The 19,090-nt window shown below is 34.7% G+C and overlaps 1 protein-coding gene across 4 annotated transcripts in view; it reads left to right on the top strand.

The window, feature by feature from the left end:
- CACNA2D1 (calcium voltage-gated channel auxiliary subunit alpha2delta 1) overlaps positions 1-19,090 on the top strand; it is a 361,220-nt gene that overhangs the window by 327,606 nt on the left and 14,524 nt on the right. For all 4 annotated transcript variants that reach the window (XM_088054909.1, XM_088054908.1, XM_005526028.3 and 1 more), the window contains 15 exons: positions 1,274-1,350; positions 3,231-3,291; positions 4,996-5,093; positions 7,115-7,199; positions 7,411-7,473; positions 8,362-8,465; positions 9,737-9,823; positions 10,178-10,245; positions 11,549-11,587; positions 12,759-12,830; positions 13,265-13,417; positions 13,510-13,562; positions 16,453-16,508; positions 16,659-16,788; positions 18,120-18,232. In XM_088054909.1, the coding sequence (XP_087911035.1) occupies positions 1,274-1,350; positions 3,231-3,291; positions 4,996-5,093; positions 7,115-7,199; positions 7,411-7,473; positions 8,362-8,465; positions 9,737-9,823; positions 10,178-10,245; positions 11,549-11,587; positions 12,759-12,830; positions 13,265-13,417; positions 13,510-13,562; positions 16,453-16,508; positions 16,659-16,788; positions 18,120-18,232 (1,259 nt within the window). The remainder of the gene's footprint in view (positions 1-1,273; positions 1,351-3,230; positions 3,292-4,995; positions 5,094-7,114; positions 7,200-7,410; positions 7,474-8,361; positions 8,466-9,736; positions 9,824-10,177; positions 10,246-11,548; positions 11,588-12,758; positions 12,831-13,264; positions 13,418-13,509; positions 13,563-16,452; positions 16,509-16,658; positions 16,789-18,119; positions 18,233-19,090) is intronic.

Below are 19,090 nucleotides of genomic sequence, written 5' to 3'. Positions count from 1 at the left end.
CAAATTGGTTTTAACAACAGAACATAAACCTAGGATCTTCTATTCACTATCCCATTTTTCTGTTGAACTGCCTCTGTCTTTATACTGTGTAAGAAAAGGAAGTTTTTATCAGACTGTCATCTGGCAATCACTAGAGAAATACATTTGATTTACATGACTTCTTAATTCTGCCTGAGCTTCCTGGCATGAGATATAGCAATAAATCCTCAGAGAATCCTTGCAGAAAACCTATTAAACATAAAATTATAGATTTTAATTAGCAATTTCTGCTAGCAGTAACTGCTAATGACAGGTAAACTGCCACTGATTTCCCTAGAGGAGAATTGGTAGAAGGCTATCACTAAATATTCAGCAATCTCACTTATATTCTGTATAAATGGCAAATGTGTCATTAAAGGTCAGCTCATTTATGGCTCAACTGTACAACATTTTTAATGTTAATTTCTGAGGCTCTTCATTAGGGGCTGTTTTAGTTCTGCATGGATGAAATCCAAGTGTTAAAATTAAGGATGTTACTTGGGAGTCGATGATACCTATTTAATAATTATTCATACCTCCTGTCCTTTACATATATTTTTAGAACTGAACTCTTCTATTTATGTGTAAAATTCAGCTGCAAAAAGAATTCCTATGTATTTTGAACAAAGTATAATATAAAAGAAAACATTTCAAATCCTCTGCAAATCTTAAAATACCTCACAATTGTGTTCAATAGTTGCTAGTGGTGACTGCACGGTTAAAGAAAATATATTTTTTGGATTGTGAAGGTAATGTGAATGCAAGTATTGCCAGATGCATTTCCTGGAGAATATTGATTTTTTTTTTTTATTTTTTTAAAAAGGGAGAGTCTCTCGTTATATGATGTGTGCAAAGCAGCATAGTACTAAGTGATAGTTTTTCAGTCAGTAATCACCATGAGGTGTTATATTGGGATGTTAAATGTATCAGAGGAATATACAAAAAACATACATTTTTTTATTTCCAATTATTTGGAAATTCCTTGCTTGTCTGCTAAAAAGTTTACAAATGCTAAAAAGCATTTGTGTTTAAAAGTGTAAATAAGAATCAAAATAAACACAGGGACCCTCAGGATTGGCATAAATGTACTTGTGTCTGTTACTAAGTGTGAGGCTGGTATATCACTGTGTACCTGCCTCATCTCGTGACAGTCCAAATTCCAAAATTGTTAATTACTTTCAAAACACAAAGAAGCTGAAACTGGAAAACTGCTGCAAATAACATAATAGCTTTACTTTTCTGATTTCTGTTGCAGTTTGGCATTGGTGTTACCATCATACAGCTTTTATTATATTAAAGCCAAAATAGATGAACCAATAACTCAAGCCAGATGTAAGTACTGTAAAGATTCTCTGGTTTTGTCTGGTAAAAGTCTCAGATTCACTTAAAAAGCAACGTTTGAAATTCATAAATTTTGTGGAATTCACTGATGTTATCATGATGTACACAAAATCTTCAGCAATGATTCTAACCTGTTGTAACATCTGAGGTGCAAGAAATATTCTATAAAAATAGAATATGTGCAGAACATGTCAGTTCCACTGACAATCCCTACCCCTTGCTCTGTGCCCATAGAATCATTGCTTTGTGTATCCTCTATTGCTGTCATTTTAAGGGTCTGGATACAATTTTTGTTTTCATTCTATTAACGAAATATAGTGAAATAGACTATAAGAGTAAAGTTTGTGGGGTTTTTTTGTATTTTAGTTACAATATAGTATTTAGCAAATGATCTCTGCTAGAACAGTGTGAAGGCCCTATTTGTTTTGGGTTGCAGATAGATTTTTATTTTGCATTTTACAAATAATTTTAGTGGATGTTTGCATTGTATTTTTAGATTGGATTGATTTCAAGCCATTTACAAATTCCAAAACGATAGTTGGAAATTATACTTGCCAATATTCAAAGGTTTTTTATTTATTAGGTGTAGATTTGATTGGTAGAACCAATCAAAGCCTTTTAACTTTATCCAAGTGTTATGATCAATTAGAACAAGTATGCATTAAATAGAAAGTTTGAAAAACACAGAAAACCTCTGAGAGGCATAGATACTGTTAGTTTGGAGAAAACTTGTTTAGCACTACATCACTCTCCTCTACCATTGCTCCCACACATGAAGAAGAATATAGCAACTTTTAAAAATTAGTGATTTATTTTGTAAATTTTCCCAATACTGACTACTTCAAAATTAAATTTTTAAGCAGAGAGTATGATTCTCTTGATGGATTAGATCATCTGGTTTTGCACTTATATCAATAAAACCTGCAAAACAGACCCTTGAAATAGCCACAGTGTATAGAAGGTACTGAGAAATAACTAAGAACCTATTCAGTCTTCAGAGATGTTTGTCTTTTTTTTTTCAGACTATAGCTGTATGTAAATTGAACTTTTGAATCTATGTGCAATATTTTTATTCAAGGGGCTGTTTGAATAAAATATTGGTTTGTGACCCCTTGTGCTTTACCCTGTTTTTTTCTGTTTCCCTGCTTTCTCTTTCTGATGGATAGTCACATCCAAAAAGGGCAAGTATATTCTTGTTGCTCAATTTCCTTCTGTTTACTACAGTTGATATTTCTATTTCTGCACTTGTATTTCTATTCCTACTGGATATTCTCCTCTGTATTCCTCATCTCAGGATTTTCTCCATGATCATTGGGTACCATAGCAATAGAAAGGGGAAAACAAAAGTGAAGTATTTTTCTGTTTTCATGAACATGTCGATATATTGCTAATCTCTAATCCTTCTTTGTCTGGTCCTATCAGTGTTCACTGATATCAGCTATTAAAGGCATTTTTTCAGTAGGATTTGCAGTGATGCTACTGCAATTGAGTGTTTTAAACTTTATTGCAGGAAATACTAGGAGTATTTTTCTTCATATTCTAACAACTCAGCATCACAAATATTTATTTGTATCAGAGTTTTCTTCTAGTGAAAGTATCTAATTTGTTTTCATGTTTCTATGTTGTGTTCCTTAAATAAATTGTTAGATGTTATCTTATTGTTGCCAGTTGTATGCTGCATATAATAATCAGGTAATGTCTTCCTATGTTGCAAAATATTGAGAAGCATAGAATTCATTAGGGGAAAAGTGTCTCAAACATTTCTTTCTAAATTCATGGATGCATGCAAAAGTTAGCCAAACAGTTTGAGAAGAGAAACAATGGCAAAAATTCCAGTTTATTTACTTGGTGTTTACTTTTCATCTTTTTAGTTTCAGAATCACTGAAGGTTGATCATTTTGATGAAGCTGGCTATACATTTTTAGCACCAAGGTTGGTTGATTTCCCAGAAATAAGTGTTATTTCAGCATCTGAACTGATTATTGGCACATGGAAAATACAGATTTAACCAATAAGGCTTAATTTGGTAAAAAATTATCAATCTTTTTTCATGCTGGAATGTAAAAAACATCTTCAGGCCCTGATTTCTGCATATATAGAGAGCTGTAAAAACTGATATTGATATTTTAATGGAAAATGTATTCACATCTGGGAATTTCTTGTGGTTCTGACTTCTAAGATTTTACAATTATTTTTGAAAAAGGTTTCATAATACTTACCATAACATTTTCTAACTTCAAGACAAAGTATTTCAAAGCTCTCTATTACCTAAATATTAGTTAATTTTCAATTAATTGAACATAAAAATTATTAAGTCATTGAAAATTTATTAATTTCATTAGTTCCCTGAGGTTTTCTTATGTGAAATTCTGCAATTCTTGTTTCCCTTTTAAAATTATGTTTGCAAGGGAAAATATATGATGGTATGATAAAGGCTTCCTAAAATTAAGTACCTCTAAAAGATAGCTATGATAAAGGAAATTATGTACAGTTAAGATCAATTTAGATTTGTTGCATTCTTCCTTTATCTGATAAATTTCTGTATACTTTTAAATTTCTGTTAATAGATTGATTTAAATTAATTGATTGATTTATGTGAAGTTTTCTGTCTTAAAAGGTATTCTGGCCTGTTTAATTTAATTTTTCTGAAAGACTGAAGTTACTGAGAATTAATTGTACCAATTAGCAGCTTCCTGCAATTCACTACTGTCCTACATGAAAAAAGTCTGGTTGATATGTAGCTCTGCTTAAATCTGAATATTGGAGTAGTAAGGTAAATTCTGCCTGTGGTATTTCTGGATTATGGTAAGGTAAATACAGGGTAATAAGATATCTTAGTCACATGGAATACTTGAACAGACTTCTTTTGTGTGTCAAATTAAATTAATATAAAAGCTCATTTTAAAAAGAGAGTCCCCTGCTTCACTGCTAGACACTCTACATTTTAATTAAAGTTGTTAAATGCCACTCATCATATCATATTTACCTCCAAAATGCCCAGTGACTTTTATTTTACTTGCTTGCATTCAGTGAATTGCCCAATGATATATTGCTTTATTACATAATATAAGGGACAGGAGTTTACTGCTTCTCTGTTTTGCATACGTCAAAACAAAGAGTGTCTATATGTTCATGTGGTTTTGACCCTAATAAAATTGCATTTAAAACTTCTCAGAGGATAGGACCTTAACCTATAAATGTGGCTTTAGTTGAGCACAGGACAGCTATGTGTCAGCAGCAGTCCAGGTACTTTCCTGCACAATTTAACCCAGAAAGAATTTAAATTCGCTGGGCATGTTTTTAGTGCAGAGACTATGATCTCCAAATATGTCCTACACTGCTCCTCAGTTTTTTCCTGGGAGTCTATGCCCTATTTCATGCATGCAGCTTTTTTACAATCTTAACAAATTCTTACAATCTTAACAAATGCTTAGGCAAGCATTTGAACACCTTATTTCCTGTAGATGTCCAAAATAATTGATATGGTAATCATTAAATACTGATCACTGCAGCCAATTGACACAGTAGTACCAGCTACTTCATAATAGTTGTGCAAGCCTGCTTCAACTTCTAAATTGTCTGCTTTAGGAGCAAAAGAAAAAAATATGATGAGACTGATGTTGTGTTGTTTTTCAGAGAATATTGTAACGATGTAAAAAAATCAGAAAACAACACTGAATTTCTACTGAATTTCAATGAATTTATTGACAGAAATACTCCAAGCAGCTCATCATGTAAGTACACTTCTTACCTCACTGAAATTTTTCCGTAGGAAAACACCTTCTCAAATTTTGTGGTTTTTTTTTTTTTTTTTTTTTTTCTAGTAGAAATGCATCTAGTGTTGGGATTTTCTATCCAAGTAGACAGTTTAAAAAATTTTCAAGTTTCTGGCTTTATTTAAGAAAGTTTATAGGGCATTATGCATCCCGTGTCTTCCATAATTCCTCTCAGCATTTTGCTCAAGCATCAAATAACTACTGGTTCATTTTAATACACTCCAAATATTTTTGAGTTTATATTTACTCACTTGAGCGTGGCAGCCAAAGTCTCAAACAGACTCAAAATCTTGTAATGAAATCTTCAACCTGCTTTCTAGTCATTTTATTCCAAAATAAGTAAAGAAAAAAGTCCAGGACTGAAATAACCAATAACCAGAATAAAAGATAAGGAAATTATTTTGCTGGTTCACAAATTGGTTAAAGAGATCTTACTTGGGCTTGAATGGCTTAAAACCACAGATCCATGTGAGTGCTGCAGTGGTGAGCACTGGGCTTTGGGAAGGAATTAATTCAGACTTTGAGATTGGACCATAACCTCTGTTTGGAATAAATGAGGAGTTATTTCCACTAGTGAGGTGTTAAATCCTTGTTCTCAAGAAAAAAATCAGTGTTTGGATTTGGTTTGGTACATATGCATCTGTTTATTATTATTATTAATTTATAAATACATGGAATAACCTTTTTTTTTTTTTTTGTCTTGCTTTCCTCAAGTCTTTTTGTGGCATGTTGCTGTCAGGAGTAAATGATCAATTCAGAAAGAATCTCTCTGCTAGACCATGTAACTGAAGGAATGTCCACTTAGATATGATAGCTTCTCACAAAAGGATATTTTTATGCGCCTGCGTAGGTGTTTGGTGTTCTTTTAATAGGGTGATCTTATTCATTGACACATTGCTGATGGGCTGAAATTTTATTTGAATACATTGACTCAGTCTTGGAAATGAAAACATTCGCCTCCAGTGATTAACAATTAATGATAATAAATCTTAATAAATAAGATTTATAATATTTATTAAGATAAATATTATAATATTTATATTATTTATTATATTTATTATAAATAATAAATTTAATAAATCTTAATAAAAATTAAAATTATTGTGTAATATTAACTATGAGCAAATACTGAGGACACAGTGATATTGCAGTATAGAGTAGTGCTTAGTAACTAATTATTCAAAAATGTTATCTACTTATTGCTGTATTCTATTTGGAATATGCAGCATTTTATTTCCTTCTTTTTTTTTTTTTTCCTAATAATTAAGTTACTTTAAAAAAAGTCTCCTTAATACATAAGTAGTGTCAGCTAAAGTGCTGAGTGGCTGCAGAAATTATGTCAGCTAAAACTGCTTTTCAAAAAGAATAACATATAAAATCCCCACACTGAAATAATCTTCAGTAACTCTTCTAAAATGTTATTGAAAAAGATGGTTGAGACTGACTTCAAACCATCTTTTCAAAGAAATTTAAGCATGGCATCTCCCTTTAAGCTACTAATTCAAAATTAGTTTATTTACCTATATCTATTTTCAGATGAAAAATATGTTTTATTTGTGAACCTGGGACTTAATTGATCTAAATATATTTATAATGTAGTTGAATTTCATTAGGAATTGTTGTTTCCTTGCATCAACTGAGATAAAAAGTGTTTTAATGAACACATTTTAAAAATAGGTTAATTTGCAGACTTAGGGGCTTTGCAAAGCTGGGGCCTATACCCTTATCACTTTCCTTCCTGTGACACAAAGATAGGTTTTTAGGACACAAAGAAAATGTTTAAGTGAACTCAGCAGTGTGAGAGCATCTATTTAACTCTAATTACCTGACATCATTTGAAGTTAGGTAGAATATCTGACATTATCAGCCACAATTTTTGTAGCTGGAGCATTTCGACAACTCAGAATTTCATTTTAGGCTTTTATTGGAACTCCATCTCATATGGTTTCAGATGACTTACATTTTAACTCTTTTGATAGGTAATACTGATATGGTCATTAGAGTTTTGCTGGATGCAGGATTTACAAATGAACTTGTCCAAAATTACTGGAGTAAACTGTCTCTGTAAGTATTCTTCTTATTGACTGTGATTTTTTTATGCATTTCAGAGTTTGAAAACAAAATCTTATACATCTGTGTATATATACAGATATGCAGCTAATGTTACAGAGAATAAATACTTATTCACTGTTACGCACTTTAATGGCAACCCTTGACACAGGAATTTGTGAGAATTTCAGTCAGTTTTCATTTTAAATCTTATTTTTATTTACAGCGATGGAGTTGTTGCACAATTTGTTGTTACAGATGGTGGAATTACTAGAGTGTTCCCCAAAAGGTAAGAATTATTACAAAAATATAATATGATCATTTTGAAGCCTGAAAGGATGGGACAGTTGGCTTTATTGAATGAAAAGCTCAGTCTCCTGGGTCTAATCTGTACCGATAGCTATGAAATTAATAGAATGTCACCTGTGCACTGCTTGAAACTAATCTATCCCATTATTTTCATAACAGACCCTTGTAATCCAAGTTTCTGATCAGTGTAGAGTAGCAGTAAAAGCTATGTCTTTGTAGTAGCAGTGGGGCCATGCTAATTCCTAATTACTCCCAAGCCCTCAGTTGCTTGGCAGGCTGCAAATACTGGAAAGCAGTGGGTGAGTTGTTTTTTTCAGACTAAGATCAAACCCAAAGGGACCTCAAGAGAGAAAAATGTATCATTATCAGAGGACAAAAAGGAAATGTTAAAATTGGCACATAATAAACTAGACACACCCCCACAAGTACCTGGGAATGGTGAGGGCACCAGTACAGATCTAGTGGTAAATTGCAAATTTATCTATTTTCTTAGGTTATTCTGTGTTTCCGCAAAATGTGAAAATAGCAATGAATTTTACTTCCCAAGTGAGTTTCTTTCCTATTTTGGGATTATTAATGATATTAAATCTCTTAGGATTAAGCTCAAAGCACAGCATGTTCTGTAAAGGTTCATTTAGGTTTTCTTGTAAGTGATGTTGCAGTTGTATTTGTCACAACAAATCTAAAAGGTTTTTTCCAATGATTACACCTGTCTTTTAACCAGTGTAAGCTGACAGAGCCTGAGGACTACAAGAGTGAATCTCACATTTTTTTCCAACTGTGAAACATTGAAAGAAATCAACCTGCAGCACGACTTTGTAAGACTCTAATCTGTCTTTTATTGATCCCTATTTTTTTTTTTATTTAGGGCAGGAGAAGATTGGTTGGAAAATGCTGAAACTTATGAAGTCAGCTTCTATAAGAGGAGTTTAGATAATGACAACTATATTTTCACAGCTCCATACTACAACAGTAAGTTATCACAATTTAGAAATGTCAGAGCTGGGTAGTCCAATATAAGTGGAAGTTTTCCATACCAGATGAGATCACTGACAAAAGATGCAAGCGTGACACTTCATAAGGAAAGAAATCTTGGGATAATACCTATTATTAAGGAAAAGCTAGGGGGCACTAAACAAAGTTATCATAATTTGTCATAATTTCTCAACTACTCTGGTGGCCCTGTGTGCCCAGAGTTAACCTAAGTGAAAACATTAAGAGTACTGGCGTCATTCAGTGAATTGAAACATTGTTTTACAGAGGTACTTTGGCAGAATTATTTTAACACAAAGTGAAATAAAATTGCACTCACAGACAATAACACTACCCAAAATCTTAATCCAGCTGAGCTCTGTATGCTGTCTCAGCACACCCAGCATTGACTTGGGGGACCAGGCAAAAGGGTCCAGAGTCCGTAAGTCCGTCCTGTGCAACACTGCTTAGTTCAAACTTTGCTTTTGAATTCTATTTACAATTGCACTTATTCACCAAAACCAGTTGGTCTGAGATATTGTGACATTTAAAACCTATATAAACCCAATAGCAAGTGCTTTTTATTGATGTGAGTAACATTAACCTTCTCTCTCAAGTTTGTCTACCACAAATTACATACTCCTCTCTTAAACATACAGGATCCTTCATTGCTGTTATTTCATAATTATTTATTGCATTTTTTCTCAGCAAAATATAAAGATAATAATTAGCAAAATTCCCTGAAGCCTTTGTTGCTCCTCAGACAGCTCTGGGGAAAGCTCTGGAGAATGTACTTTTAACTTGTCTTTTCATACTGAGCAGTGTTGACAGCAGTTTGAAGTCTGTCAGATCAGAAATTGTGCTTTATTGAGTGGTGTCAGTATACCCTCCATTGAAAAATACACAGACAACATCAAGATAAAATCTTTGCCTCTGATCCTGGTTTTAACAGAGCTGCTCACATGTGTGTATGAGGTATTCATGGCTCTGTTTGCAGAGAAAAGAAAATGCTGCAGTAACTTTATGAAGCAGTCAAATGGGGAACAAAAAGAAGAAAAATAAACACAAATATTTCTTTTTGAAAATGCCAGTGTTAGTGATCTATCACAGGTGATAACTGTGTACTATAGCTGGGTCTGTGCTTTTGGACGAGGATTTTTTAAATCATTCTGGTATTTGAATAACGATAGATTTAAATTTCAGAGGAAGAGGCTTTTATGCAACCCTAACTTCATTTTTGTCTGCTCTTTTTTTCGCTTCTATACTGTCAGAAAGTGGTGCCAATAGCTATGAATCAGGTATTATGGTAAGCAAGGCTGTGGAAATAGAAGTGGATGGGAAGCTTCTGAAGCCAGCAGGTAAGACAGAGTGGTGCTGAAACTCTAAATACTTTAGTTATTTCGTTGTTGCTCAACAGAGAATTGGAAATTTACTTGAGATTTCAAAGGAACTTCACTTTATAATAACATTATTTTCTCTGAGACAGTTTTAATCTTTCTAGTGGAAATCTGCATTTGAGTAAGAGTGTTTAATTTATTAGTCTCATGAACAATGTTGGTGATTGGACAACTGAACAAAAATCTTATTTTATCCTTCTCCAGTTCAATGACTTAGATGTCATTGTAATTTTTCCCCCTTTTTTAGGATTATAGAGTTACCTTTTTTTTTCCCCTTCATTTTACTAAAAAGGACTTTCATGTATTTCTTGTCAGTTGTTGGAATAAAAATTGATGCAACCAGCTGGATGGACAATTTCACAAAAACCACAATCAAGACCCTGGTAAGCAATTGACCAAGTCTTTTTTGAACTTTATTTGCATTTCTCAAAGCTTCAGATGGAAATAGGTTTACTGTCTCTTTGTGCCAGAGTCACACTGATGCATAGTTGCCAAGTAGTTGTGGTATTTAAATCATCCAAATGCACAAATAAATCTATGTTGAAATAGGCCGTATTTTGTACGTGTCTTGCTTTCATAATTATAAAACATGGATGCAGACAAAGAAAAATTACATATTCTAGCTAGTAGTAAGACTGTGCTGTAGCAGTGAACAAAATCTGCAAAAGAATTGGTGAATTGGTGAATCCAATATCCAGGATGGGCAAGCAGTGAACAGGAAGGATTTATATTGCAACCAACATCACAGCATTTTAGCAGAACTTAATGAAATAGGTTCTTAACAATTTCATTCCATATATCTAATGTGTAATACATCTGAGGTGTAAATGGGAAGGGGGAAAGATGAAATGAAAATATGGAATTGATCGTGAATTTTGGAGGGAAGGGCACAAAATGAAGAAACTTAGGGAATGTAAACTTCTTACTGGGTGAGGCAGTGTTGCTTGGTAGGTTGGTTGTATGCTTAGGGAATCAGTAAAAGAGTCGGGCTGGTTTAGGTGTTGGAGCTGCAGTTCAATGGGGAGGCAAATGCATTGCCTGAGTGTTAGAGCAGTTAAGGACAAAAATACATAAGTGAAAAATGGAAAGTAAGATGAATATTTCAGAAAGAATGATGATGACTCCAGAATCACCTGGTAGTTGTTCTGCTGAGGATGTAATGCAAGGACACAGATGTGTGTGTATGTGTACACATACTGCAAGAACACGAGGAAAACATGTTCAAATCAAAGCCATAAAAGCCAGCTGGGTTGATGGGTTTCCTTTAGCACATAGGATTCCCATGCTTTGAAGATTTTCTTGGTTGGAAAGATACTTTTGAAGGCTTTCCTTCCAAATTCCAAACACATGGAAAAGCTCCTATTCTTTCTGCTTTACTTTATGCTCACAACACTGACATCTGGCAAGTTGTCCAAACTATTTACCTATATTGAGCATACTTGTAAAGGGAGTTGTGCCAGAGTCTTTGGGAAAAGCAGTTAAGATTGTGCTTTTGATAATTACTGAATACATGTTGTTGAGAGAGATATGTCTGATAAATGACACACACTCAAAATGAATTTAAATTTATGTACATATATTGAAAACAGAATCATTTGTTCTTGTCTTGAATTATTAATATTAAACTGCAAAATACAGTTTATTTTGTAACATTTTTGTGAAGATTATCATACTTCTGTTTTTTAGTGCAACAGTGAAATCTGTGGCTGTGAAAGAAATAGCATGGTAAGAAAATGTTCAGTTTATGAATATCTGACAGAGCATTGAAATTCCTCATTCTCTCTAGATCTAGCTAAGACAGATTCTATCACTATAATTTGAGTGCTAATTTTACAGAAAACAGGGCTTAGTTGTTTATGTCTTGAGAAAGATGAAGGTTAGGAGGGGAAGTGGGGAAAAAGGGCATAAAAGGAGGTGAAGTGATTATGGTGATGAAGTTATGATAACAAGTGTAAAGAAAAATATACAGGAAAAGCAATAGAGAATGATGTGGGGGAAAAAATGTGATAAAAATAAAGGAATAATTTGCAAAAAAAGAGACAAATCCTGAGGAAAAAAAAAATAAATTAAAAATCTAAAGAAAAGGAGTACCTGAGGGAAGGGTAAGGGCAAATTTAGAACCACCAGAGACCATAATGTGCCTTTCCACAGTCATTGGTTCCCAGCACATTCAGTATCAGGGGATCCCATAGCTTTGCTGGCACTCAGGAGAGCACAGATCCAGGGACTGTCAACATATCAGGTTCTGCCATATGCTTGCCTCAAGTCTTCTGTGTTCTTTTAAAGAATGTGAAGATCATTAAATGCAAAAATGGCAGGAGGAAGGGTAATGTGGAGAGTTATCTATTTGACCTCACTGCTGTCTTTCCAGTCTCTGGCTGCAAGGATCTTTTACAAAGTGCAAAGCATATAGAATCTGTGGGTTTCCCATTCCTGCACCTGACACCTGGAATAATCCCACTACAGGTCTTGGCAGTGAAAATAATCATGCCCAGAAAGCTGGGAACCTGCCCTTAGGATTTTTACCATTGAAAACTGCAAATGGAAAAGTACTTTAAACATGGCTGAAACACATGAGAAGTTGTAGCCCCTTATTATGAGCTCAGTTCCAATTATAAACAGATTTAATAAGGATATAGCACTCTTGGAACTAACAAAGTATTGAGCAAGTAAGAATTTGCAAAACAACTTCTATGAAATTAAGCCAAAAATAAGCCTTTGATCTGTTCAAACTTTTATTATACTGATAATGCTAATTATTATAACTTAAAATTGGCCCTTGGCTATGGGTTTTAGATTTGAAGATACTTCTGATGTCTTCAAAAAAAAAGTAGTTTCTTACAGTGTTCTATTGACAAATCTTTCCTGTAAAACATATTTCACTTTCTTACAATAGCATGTGGACTGTGTTATCCTTGATGATGGTGGATTTCTTTTGATGTCCAATCGAGATGAATATACACAACAGGTATGTATATTCTTTAAGAACAGAAGATGAAAACCAATAGGAAGACGTTTAAAGAGAAAAGAAAAAGAATTTAACTCTCAACTTACTCTAAAGATAACATTTCTGAATCACAAATATATTGCTGAATCAGAAATTCTAGGGGATTTGTTAGTTTTTTTAGTTTTCTTTATAGATGAAGATGCCAAATTTGCTATCAAGTTACATTCTTTGTGCTTTGCCATTAGGCTGATAGGCTGCCAATGGATGGTGAGGACAAGCAGTATGTTATCCACCCTCCTTCTTGCTCATATTCTTTTTTCTCTTCCCCAGGCGGGGTCTCATTGATACTGCATTTAACAGTTACTGGCTAACTGGGGAATATAGAACTGTGCACTTTGTTATGAGAAGAATACTTGGAAATGTTTTACCTTACCTCTCTGTATTGCCCCCATCAGATTGGACGATTCTTTGGTGAAATTGATCCTGGCCTGATGCGAAACCTGATTAACATGTCCCTGTATGCCTTTAACAAGTCGTATGACTACCAGTCAGTCTGTGACCCCGAAGAAGAACCAAAGCAAGGAGCTGGACTTCGTTCTGCTTATGTGGTCGGTAGTCCCATGTGCAGTGGCTGACAATCCATTGAAAGTCTTCGTGTGTCCATACAAATAAAATAACCTCTTTTGGGGTTTTTTTCCAGCCTACAATAACAGATATTTTGCAACTTGGATGGTGGGCTTCAGCAGCAGCCTGGTAAGTACAAGAGTGTAGGAAATCTCTATATCCAAACTATAATTGTTCAGTGGTTTGAAACTCTATTTGGCTTGGATTTTTTCCTCCATAAAAGTTCTTTAGACCCTTTGTTTCTGCAGTTTCTCGTCATGAAAATTCTTAGCTATGCCTCCAAACATGACTGTTTTGTCAATGGTTCAATTCAAACAGTTTAAACAGTTCAATTCAAAACTGCTTTTGCCAGGTTTTATGGGTGTGTGTTCTGACTACAAAATCAGCTTCAGGAAGGAGAGTTTGGATTAATGATCTACATATCATGGGCAGTTGTGATGTCTAAATTATCAGATTTTGAATTATTAATCACTTGGCTCCCTATTTCAGAATATCATTTTTGTCTTTTTCTAGCAAGAAGTCTTAAGAAAATCAATGTTTTCTTTTCAGTGAATCATTTTACAAAACACATGAATCATTTGGGTTGGAAGGGATCTTTAAAGGTCATCCAATCCAACTTCCCCTACAATAAGCAGGCACATCTTCAACTAGATCAGGTTGCTCAGAGCCCCATCCCACCTCACCTTAAATGTTCCCAGAGATGAGACATCTCAACCTCTTTGGGCAACCTGTGCCAGTGCTTCACCATCCTCATCGTAAAACATATCTTCCTTGTATCTAGTCTGCATCTTCCCTCTTGTAGTTTAAATCTATCACCCCTTGTCATATTGGAACAGGCCCTGCTATAAAGTTTGTTCTCATCTTCATTCAAAGCCCCCTTTAAGTACTGAAAGGCCACAATAAGGTCTCCTGGGAGCCTCCTTTTATTCAGATTGAACTTTCTCAGCCTTTCCTTATGGCAAAAGTATTCCATTCCTCTGATCATTTTTGTGGCCTTTGTCTGGACCCACTTACAGGCTCATGTTTTCCTGTGCTGAGGACTCCAGAGCTGACACAGTACTCAGGTGGGGTATTTTACCTTTCTCAGGCCATGCCAATTGGTGCTCATTTCAGCTACTTCCCTCAGCACCACATTGGGATAAGTAATTGGCACTGATGTGGTGCTTTTGTTGTGGTGTGAATTGCACCCTTGGAGACTGGTCCTTTTTTCTAAAACTTCATGATACTTTTTTTTTTTTTCCTAATAATAATAACTAAACTGCAATAAATTACCTCCTTTATGAAGCTAAGAGTTAAAATATGTAGCAGCTGAAGAAACGTACAGTAATTTTCTCACAGAAGCACTATGAAGACTGTATGTTGTTTTTTATTGTTGGTTACATTTAGTTAACAGGAAGAGAAATAATGTTGGTTTTCTTGGATAACAGCAAGCCTCAAAAATTGAAGATGGGCAATAATCCAGAAGAGTAACTTGAGTTCTTTTCAAACAGAGAAATTTCAGTTTATCAGTGTTCAAATCAGACTCAGCAGTCTGGTCTCAATTTAGACCTAAGGTTTATTTTGTGTGATGTTTAACTTGAAAGCACAACATTAAATTACTTTACTGTGGCCATGTTTTTAATGGAATCTAGGTCAGAAGCAGGCAGAGAAGGCCATTAAGCAAAGTGAGAAGGGATGACCAAAAAATGGATTCCGTGAGGCACCTGGCAAAAGCAAGTTCAGGGAAATAAGAGAAACCAGGTTATTAAAAAAAGCTCTAGCGTTTCAGGCAAAAGATGTGGGATAAAGGTGTGAGAGATCATTTTCAAAATTTATACAGGATACATCAGCATTTGGTTAAGAGAGTACATATCATTTCTCCTTCATGCTCCTTTAAGTCAGGAGATTTAGGACTTTTCCCAGGCTGCCTTTTTTGTTCAGTTCCCTATAAATTCTGAGGTAAGCCATTACAAAGGATTACTATTTTCTGTCAGTAAATTGCATCACTATTGAATAGAATCAGGTCTCTTCTGATCCATCACTGCTCTGTGCTGTTCCTCTGATGATTCAAAGCACAAAGTCGTGGATGTGAGTGCAGAACTCCTTCAGGGAATGCCTCCATGGGGAAGGTGTCAGGCATATTCAGTTTATTCACACAGGAATAATGCTAGAAAAGGAGGAAAAAACTCTCAGGTTGAATGAAATTATACCATCCCTTCTCCCTACAGAAAAAGTGTTAAAACAGAATGAGATGAGAAGAGATTGGATCATATTTGTGGGTAGAAGCAAGCTTAAAACTTGACAACTGGAAAATACAACTTATGAAGGTTAAGGAGAAGCAGTGAGTCAGAGAATGTACCTGTTGCTGTTCCTGTTTTGACAGGCTGGTAGACAATGTCTGTCTGTGTGGCAAGCTGGTATCTACTTTAAGTAAATAACATTGGAAAAAATGCTGTCATCAGTGAAGAAAAAATTAAATAAATGGAGCTCTTTAAGCTTAAGTATTTTGGCAGCATATCGGAAGAAAATGTAGTCCATACCTCAAGAGCAAGAATAGACATGACTTTAAAAGTCAAATGTTACATTAATGTTTTTTATAACGTAATATTCCAGTGTTGATCTCTTTCTCAGAAATTTAATGAAACTTAATCAGTGAAAAGTATAATTCAGGAGCATTTTCCCTGTGTTAAAGAGGAGTTCCAGTTGGTTTAATTTGTAGAGAACATGCCTCTTCCACCTCCCACAGAGGTATAAAAGGAGGGCATGGATGGTGTGATAACATTTCCCTTATGTGAGTTGTGGGAACACATTACAGAAAATCTGAACTGTAGAATAAAAGATTAGTGTGAAAGACCTGTGAGAATGTGGGAAAAGAAAACCAGAGTGAAACTGGAAGGTTTAAAGAAACACAGCTTTGATAACTGACAAAATCTTAAAAACTATTGTTAATAACTTATATTTGAATAGATTTTAAGTATCCATTATGATACAGAAAAGAAAAAAGCCTTTAAAAATAAATATATTGTCTTTCTGTGTTCAGGTCTATCTTACAGCAGCTGTTTTTGAGCTTGACTTTTCCACGATTCCTTGAGGCAGGTAAGTCAAAAGAATGTTAAAGGGTCAACTTTTGAGTGAAGCAGAAGGTAAGAATCTAGGCCAGGGAACATATTTGGGTCTCCCCATGATGTATGTGACTTAAAAATGTTGTTTGTTTTTTTAATCATTTATTTATTTATTTTATATCAGCTGATATGGAAGATGATGATTTCGGTGCTGCCCTGCCTAAAACAAGCTGTATCACTGAGCAAACTCAATATTTCTTTGAAAACAATGATAAATCCTTTGGTGGGATTGTAGACTGTATAAACTGCTCCAGGTAAAATTTCTTCAATATAAGTAATAACGTTGTGGTTTTTATTTATTTTACAAAAGATAGGGACTCTATTATATAGAGAAAAAATATAATTTGGATTAATTTCACAAAACTTACATAAGAAGGACAGAGAAGAAAAGAGGCAGGCAATTGCATTCTCTTTTTATTCATTTAGAATTAATTTTAATTTTAATCATTAAAGAATTTAGTCCATTTTTTTGTTTTGTTTTATAGTCTGTGCTCCATGAAAATTGTATTTTTTCTCTGTCATAATTTGTTTTCTTTTAATTTATTATGTCAATTTAAAAGCATTCTGCAATATCCCAAGGGATATGATCTTCTTTAATCAGGTTATGTATCAGAATTTTTGACGGTCAAGAGATTATGCAATTTATCTTCAAATTTATCTTCTAGTTGATAGTGCTCATGATTTAAAAGCTATGAGTCTTAAAAAGCAAGAAAAGATATTTTCTCTTAATATTAAAGTAATTACTCTCCAGACACCATAAGGAGGCTTATTGAAGATGATATTTATTAATGCATGAAAAAAATTGTATACTTCAGAAACATAACATCTTGGACCTAGATCTCTGTTTCATACAAGAGCCTGCTGGAGTTTTGCATACATTTTGAGCTTCTGAAAACATCTTAGTAATTAGAATTAATAGCCAGATTTCAAACAAAAAAAAGGACAATATTTCAAGCCAGGAAAGAAAGAGAGAACTTCGGAGAAAGGTGGAGAGAGCCAAAACACACAGACATTTTTTCCACTTCCCTACTTCCTCCTCCATGTTGCTAGTGTGCATTTGGTTTATTTATAAACTGAAAACAACCCTTCTAACTTAAAAGCCTTTTTGCAGAATTATATGGCCATAAAAATACAAAAAATACACATCCAATACATGACATTAACATGCCCTATGCTTCTCTCTCACTCTTGTTACAGAGGAGGTTTATGTTTTGGAGTTTTGTTTGTTTGTTTTTGTGGTTGGGGTTTTTTTCAGTGTTAATTGATGCTGAACTGATGTTATTCCTCAGTACAGCTACTGTGGTAGCAGTACAGAGCTAGCTATTAATTCAATTAAAGTCATTTTATGCACTTTTCCATTTTTTCCACTAAGAAGTCTAGTTGAAAGAGGGTACGATGGAAATGTCAAAAGGATTACAAAATTTATTTTAAATGTTTCTTACTGTTTGTTAATGAAAAAGATAAACAGAAGCAGGCAGACTAAATCTGTGGAGCTGGATTATTTTATTCCAATACTGTGTGTCCTTCTCAAATATGATTTTCCTTGCTTCATTTAATCATAGGTTTTTGTTGGCTTTTTTTGCAGACTTTATCATGCAGAGAAGATTTCAAACACCAATCTGGTGTTCATTATCAGTGACAGCCAACTCCTGTGCCGTTCCTGTGACCCAAAGCCACTGATGCAAGCGGAGAAGCCGGGTATCCTTTAAAAATCATGTTATTTAGTAGTGTGGATTGATTTTTGGCTATGGGATACTGGGATATATTTGGGGAGAAATGACCTACTTATCTACGTTATTACCATGGTTCATGGTTGCCACTGGAACACTTGAAGTAGCAGGTATTTGTGGATGGTATCACAAATCATGTGAAGCAGCAGTCATTGAGGTAGAGAGCAAAGCTGTTATTTGTGAGAACTTAGACAGAAATGGGCTCACAGGAACTTAATGAAGTTTCAAAAAAGCAAATGGGCCTTTGTCTTGGGTCGAGGACAGAATAATTGCATAGCTGGACAGGCTAGGGACAGAGTGACAGAAAGCTTTGCAGATAAGAGCTGGTGGTTGATGGTGGGCAGGAAGTTGACCATGAGTTGGCACTGTGCCTTGCAGAAAAGTGGGCTGGTCACATCCCAGGCTATGACAGCAAGAGAGTAATCAGCAGACTGGGAGAACTGATCCATCCCAACCCTTCAGCACTGGTGAGACCACATCTGGAGTGCTGTGTGCTTCCCAGGACCACACTGGCATACAGGAGGAAATCTAGTGAAGGACCACCAAGGTGATTGGCATCTGAGAGCACAACCAAGGAAAGTCTGAGTGTCCTGGGTTTGTTCAAACTTTAGAAAAGACAATGGTATCTCTGTCTAGAGAAATAACAAAAAAAGGGACAGGATAGTAGTGTTTGGTCATGAAAAGTTGAGATGCTGCACTGTTGGTTAGTTGATGAATGCACTTTAGTGTGTGCTCAGTGTCAAAGACAAGCTTAGTTCTTGTGGTAACTGCATTAGCCATTAAAGGCTAGAGTTCATCCAGCTGCATAGAATTTCTTCAGAGCTGG

The sequence above is a fragment of the Pseudopodoces humilis genome, chromosome 5 (genome assembly GCF_049639895.1).
Source record: "Pseudopodoces humilis isolate 2021_Gansu_Grassland_sample_001 chromosome 5, ASM4963989v1, whole genome shotgun sequence".
NCBI lineage: Eukaryota > Metazoa > Chordata > Aves > Passeriformes > Paridae > Pseudopodoces > Pseudopodoces humilis.
Note: the sequence above shows the minus strand (reverse complement) of the source record. Positions and strands in the feature narration are given on the sequence as shown.